Genomic DNA, 6,378 nt, shown 5'->3' with positions numbered 1-6,378 from the left:
AGGGAAAGCCGCGCAGCTCGGCCTGCGGCCGCCGCTTCCCTGGGCGCCAGGCGCGGTTTCGGGGGCGCCAGGCGCGGTTTCGGGGGCCCCGCGCCCTTGCCCCCGGTGGCAGGCGGCTCTGCCCCCGGCCTAGGCGCTCCGCTCCGCCGCCCTCCCGTGTGTGAGGCGGGGGCCACCGCACAGCGCGACCTCCCTCCCGCCTCCGGGGGAGGGGCGGGCTGAGGCCGGGCCCCGCCGCCGCCCTCGCCGTTCCGGTTCCGGGCCGCGGGGCGGCCGAGGAGGGCAGCCGACCTCTTCCGGCCGCTCGGAGCGGGTGAGGCTGGGGCCGCGGGAGGGGGCTGGGAGGGCGGGAGCCCCGGGGCTGGGCCCGGCAGGGCGGCGCGGCCCTGCGTGGCTCCCTCTTCCTGCGGCGCCGGCGGGGCTGGCCGCCTGTTCGCTGCGGTGCGGCCGCCGGCGCCTTCCCCCGCGTTCGCTGGGGCCGCGGGCGGCCTTGGGGGATGGGGGTGGGGGGATGAGGCCGAGGGGGCCCGGCGCGGGCGGGGCGTAAGGCCGCTCAGTGCCCAGCGCTCGCCTGAAATTCCCGTCGCGGCTTTCCGAAGCGCGCCGGCCGGCGCCGCGCGGGGGACGGGGATGGGTTTGGAAGCCGAACGGGCGGCGGACAAAGACGGCCCCGTTCCGGCGCGCCGCTTCCGTGCCCGTGAGGCACAAAGGCCTGTCGGTGTTCGGCAGGGCAGCGACGCGGCTCCGTCCCTCCTGCCTTCCCCGGCGGCCCGGTTTTCCTGCTGGTCGTTAATGCCCCGTGCTCTTGAGCGCTCTTAATTGTTGGTCAGTGTCTGAGGAATTTTTTTTTTTTTAATTCTGTTTGCCTCTGCTATGCGTTGTTCATTAAGGGCTCCGTTGTGGTTTTTTTTAGATTTTTTCCTTTTTTTTTTTTTTTTTTTTTTTTTTAAATGAGAGCGAGGACATAACGGGCGTCCATTGCCGTGGATGATCAGGAAGGTGTCCAGCCCGTCTCGGTAAGCCATGGCGTATCAGCTGTATAGAAACACCACGCTGGGGAACAGTCTTCAGGAGAGCCTGGATGAGCTCATACAGGTGCGTGTAGGGTTTATGGTCTGGGCAATTAGCTTGATAAAAAGGCTAGTTATTAAAACGGCTTTGTGGTTGCTGTATCGGGGTACCTATGGGCAACGTTTGGAAAACTTGCCGATTGAAATTAAAAGCTATTGGTGCTCCGTTCACATGGGGAGGCTTTTTCTTAACGTTTCAGATGAAGGAAAATGTTTTATGTAGGTGGCATAATCCCCTGTTGTGTGGCCCAGTCAATGAACTGTCAGATTAATCTGCAATGCTGTAATTGAGTTCCTGCTCTTCTGATTGTTTCCAATGAATATTTATCAGAAGAAATCTTTGTGTAGCACAAAAAAATCATATTAGCACATTGTTTCTTCTCTCAGAGTTAAAATAGGAAAAAGGAAGTAAACACAGGAACATAATACTTCTGTAAGTTGTTCTTCTAGAGATCTGCTTTATGTTAACTTTGTTTTGATGTTTTTGATTTTTACTGCATTTTTGAGTTTACTTTGAACCAACTCAAAACTGTTGGGTTTTTTTTTTAAACTAGTCACAGCAAATCACGCCTCAGCTGGCCCTCCAGGTGCTACTTCAGTTTGATAAAGCTATAAATTCAGCACTGGCACAACGAGTCAGGAACAGAGTCAATTTCAGGGTAAGATAACAATATATAAAAGTTCTTCATGAGGTACACCAACTAAGCCTTGATGCAGAACATTGTTAAAAGCTGTGTGCTCTAAACAAAAACTTACGAAGGTCCATTTTGACTTTGCAATAATGACTTTTTACATTTATATTTATAATCTGTATGCAGTTGTAAGGCTTGTTAATCTTATTTTGCCAGGGATCTTTTGAAGGAATGCAAAAATCAGAAACAGATTTGCTGGGTGGATGAAAACAGGGGAGGGGCAAGAGGGAAATGCTCTGATGGGTAGCATTGCCATCCTCAGTGTCTTGCAGATGGGGAGAGAGACTTCTGCTTCTCTTATTTATACCTAGCAGAAGTGAGATGAGGCCAGAATTTCAGCCACATCTGTAACGTGAAGAGAGACTACAGAGTTGTAGATCTACCTGTATGCAAGTCACTGGATCATTTTGTAGCTATTTTCTGTAGATATCATAGAAAAATAGGTTTGGGGGTTTTGCCCAGCCAGCCACCCTAATTAACGTCAGATAGCCAGCAAATTGTTAAATGTCAACTTGGTTGTAATTTTGAGAAAAAAACAAAACCAAAACAGTTGTCCTGTTAACTTATGTCCTATTACTTCCTCTACAGTCTATGCAGAACGCATTAATGAAGTGACGACTTAAGATTTTAAACCATATAGATGCGTTAAAAAGAGCATAACTTTTCTTGAACACGCTTAATTTGCTTTGTCTATGTAATGTGGTATAGAAAACTGTTCAGAATGTGTTTACCGGATAAATTAAAAAAATGTTACTTGGAGCTTAAATTCAAGAGTATCAGTTTAAAATACGTGAAGGTGAAGGCCAAAAGGTTTACATATCAACATCCTCAGTAATAATATCAAAGATGAGGGATACCCCTTTATGTCACATAGGTCAGTTTTGTCATGATTTTGTATTTAAACTATCGCTTTATTTAAACAGTTGCAGAATTCACGTCTTGTTATGATCACTGCTGTAACTGATTTTTCTTATAGCCCATGCTTTAAGAAATCTTTTCTGATACTGATTCTTTATACACATTAGAAAAGTTATAAAACTTCTTAGCGTACCTGTGAAGCTTCCCCTTGGATAGACTATAACGTCCCTACATGGTCTTGAAAATTTCAGCCACTGGAGGGCATTTAAACTACAGTTCTCCTCAGAACTGCTTGCTTGACAAGTTTGTATGTATTCAGGTTCACAGTTGGCTTTATGGCAAACCTAGTTCTAGAAGTTCAGTAGATAGTAAATGTCATATTTTCTGTTACTTTTGGGATGCATCCTATAGAAAATGTCTCTTGTCTTTTTAAAGGGGTCTCTGAATACGTACAGGTTCTGTGACAACGTATGGACATTTGTACTCAATGATGTTGAATTTAGGGAGGTCACTGAACTTGTGAAAGTGGATAAAGTGAAAATTGTAGCATGTGATGGAAAAAGTAAGTATGGAATATAATATAAATAAGCTGAAACACAAGACTTGATAATTTATAGAAAGCTTTGACCAAATGTCTGATTAAAGCTAGATTAATTGTATTATTCAGACAAAAGTAGGGCTCTGCACTCCCTTTAACATATGATGAGAAATGAAACAAAAGTAAGCTGAATGCTTCCCTAACTCATAAGCACTGAAATAGGAATGTGTTAGAGTTCCCAGTGTCGTTGGGAAGTACATACTAGTAGAGCAATTAGAAAGCTGGAAGTAATCTTAACTGAATTTCTCTGTGGTGATTTTTCTAGGATTAACCTGTTTGTTAGAACAGCACCATGTTTTATTGAATTCAAGGAGCGCTTCATCAGCCTGAGCAAGCAATTGTCTGAGAAAACTGTCTAAGCAGTTGTTTGCTGGATTTGATAGTAGAGGACCCAAGCACATGAAAAGCTTGTGCTAGCATTTGCAAATCATATTGTAAGATTTATATATTGTTCAACAGGCCCACTGTATGTACACTGCTTATGGGAGTTTATGTTCCATATCTGCTTGACTGGATTACTTTTGTCAATGTTCCTTGAAATTCTTTACTGGAAAAAGTCATTGAGTGACTTTTGTGGCAAGCTGGTTTATAACTTTTAAGACCATTGATGTGGCAGAAGATTGCTAAAGATGTGTGAAATGGTGCCACTTTTTTCATTCCCGGGGAGTGATGCTAAGAGGAAGAACTGAGAATGGAAAAGGCTTTATTTAAATATACCCTAGACCTCTGAAACGGGTTCTTCATGGCTTCCTGATCCAGGTGTGATTAGAGTAGTCACTTCAAGTGACTTGTAGTTCTAAACAGTTGACAGAATTTATTGTTTGCTCAACTTCTGGTATTAGCCAAGCATATAATCTTACTCTGTTTATTTTTTGTGTGCTTATTGTAGCTAGTAGAAGAAACCTTACTTTCAGAGTACTGATCGTTTTCACTCATGATAAAGTATGCAGATAAGATTTAAAGAACTAGGTGACTTAAAGTTGCTATTAACATTATGGCCTTTTTTTCCCACCAGAATTTGACTTGCTAAAGGGATGTAGTAAACACTGACCTGTCTTTCTGCATATCCAAGTTACCTATTTTTTCCATAGGTCTAAGAACAAGAAAGCAGTAATGGTAGTAATACCAGAAGCTGCACTGGTCTTAATTGGTGTGTCTGCCACAAGTTCAGAACAGAGACTTCCTCTCAGTTATTTTATGAAGATCATGCTCATTCTTGCATCTGTTTCAAAATGCATAATGAACTATAGCCCACACTCCATAGGAGTTTATGCTACTGGATGTGCAAACCCCTTTCTCAGATCATGTGATTTAGCCAGATGTGCTTGTGGCTGACTGCAGTGAAGTGTGTGTGTATCACAAGTTAGAGCACAGCTCCTTGTATTCTTAATGCCTTAATAGCAAATGATGTGTGTGCACAACCTTGAAGTTTTGTGCTGGCCATTTTCAATGTTGCTAACTGAAGTGAAACAGCACAAGCAGTTCATGCATCGCATTGATAGCAGTGGAGGGAACTGGGTAGGTATAGAACATGTTCTAAAATGCTTGGGGAATGCTTTTGAGTTTGTGGAAGGTGTTAGAGAATGGTATTGGTTCTCTTTAATTTATATTCAACTGTAGTGGGGGTATGTGTTACTCACTTTCTTTTTTCTTTCCTAGATACTGGTTCCAATACTGCAGAATGAATAGAATTGTGGTTTGTCTGCAATATTTTCTGTTGATACGCAGCACTTTCTGGAGAGAAGCATGGAAAGGGACTGTGTTCATACTTAATTCTTGTGATGCAGATGTGTTAATCCATACTAGAAAGCGTCACAGAATGACAGTGGAAGAAATACCTGTAGCATTTCTTCAGTTCACCTTATAGGGCATGAATACAATGTTACTTTTTTTTTTTTTTTTTAATTACAACTGATACTGTTGCCTTTTTTGTTCAGAATAACTTCTGTAATAAACTTTTATTTAAAAACTTGTGAATGAGTGATCGTTGGAAAACTTTGTTTAAAAACAATCATTAATATAATATATTCTCCCACTATTGTCTAAGTGTGTTTAGAGTAATGTTGCAAATGCAAAGGTCTTTCAGTTACAGGGTTCTGAGTATGGTTGCACTGATTAGTATAGCAAGAAATGGCTGTTTCAGAATGATGGAGGAGGACATCAACAAAAGCTTAGCAGCTCATGCTGGCCAGTATATTTGTCTATTTTGTTGCTGCATCTTTCTGTCTATAAATTTGTCCATTTGGTACCCTCTGCTAATAATAACACTAACCCAAGTGTTAAAGTTATTGCACAGCTAATCAAATTGAAATAATGAAATTGAGTCTCATAAGATTGCACTATATTCTCAACAAATGTTAGAGCTGCTTGTTTTAGTGTCTTGCTAATTGTTTTTTGTATTTATGTGGAATACATTTAATTGGGCACCTGGCCAAGAAGATTTCAGTGAAAGAGTTGAGCTATGAATTTTGAGATATCAAATAGATAACTTTGTTCTTTTTAGATATATACATTCCACTGAATAACTCCAATCAAGAAACCCTTAAAAATATTTTCTTCACTCTGCGTGTGAATATAATATACTGACAGCTCATTTGTCCGACTTTACAGCAGTGACTGTTCCAGTGTGGTCATAGGAATGCTAGCTGCCTTATCAGTGTCAAATTCATTTATTTTTGACAGTAGGCTACTTATAGACCACTAGAAACTGGAAACCATACAGAAGAAAAGTCGGGGGTAACAGTTTTCAGATCAGTCTAAATCTTTAGTTTGTGCTGAAACTGGAGCATAATTTACATGTTGAAACCTTTACATGTCAGTGGCCCAGTCTATTAAAGTAATAAAGCGTTAGTATCTCTTCTAATACCTTTCCAGGCTGATAGGTTATGGTTCTCTAAATCCTACCTTTGGACATCAAAAGATATATATTTAGGTTTTGGTTAACTTCTGCTTCCCTCACTTCAAGTGAGAAAGGAGTTCACAGACTTGCTTGCTAGACTGTTCCAAGTATTATGTTTACCATTGATTTTTTTTGTCTTGTATCTATGCTAAATGTCCTTTGCTGCAAACTGCAGATCGGTAAGTAACCATTTTTGAAACCAGAAGAACAGACTATTGCTCTCATTTGAACAGCACAGTAAGTATCTGTTGAGGTCATTGC

General features: G+C 42.1%; 1 protein-coding gene across 4 annotated transcripts; it reads left to right on the top strand.

Moving 5' to 3' along the window:
- Positions 1 to 253: 253 nt before the first annotated feature.
- On the top strand, positions 254 to 5,191 carry GTF2A2 (general transcription factor IIA subunit 2). 4 transcript variants are annotated; one of them, XM_075045467.1, is made up of 5 exons: positions 254 to 313; positions 914 to 1,095; positions 1,625 to 1,729; positions 3,056 to 3,182; positions 4,878 to 5,191. In XM_075045467.1, the coding sequence occupies exons 2-5, from the start codon at positions 1,024 to 1,026 to the stop codon at positions 4,901 to 4,903; spliced, it is 330 nt and encodes a 109-aa protein (XP_074901568.1). In that variant the 5' UTR covers positions 254 to 313; positions 914 to 1,023; the 3' UTR covers positions 4,904 to 5,191. The 4 variants fall into 4 exon arrangements, with proteins under 4 accessions (XP_074901568.1, XP_074901570.1, XP_074901571.1 ...); XM_075045469.1 differs by having other exon boundaries at positions 255 to 313; positions 958 to 1,095; XM_075045470.1 differs by lacking the exon at positions 254 to 313 and adding an exon at positions 538 to 825 and having other exon boundaries at positions 956 to 1,095.
- Positions 5,192 to 6,378: the final 1,187 nt, after the last annotated feature.

Source organism: Buteo buteo, chromosome 13 (genome assembly GCF_964188355.1).
Source record: "Buteo buteo chromosome 13, bButBut1.hap1.1, whole genome shotgun sequence".
Classification (NCBI taxonomy): Eukaryota; Metazoa; Chordata; class Aves; order Accipitriformes; family Accipitridae; genus Buteo; species Buteo buteo.
This window is presented reverse-complemented; position numbering and strand designations above follow the sequence as displayed.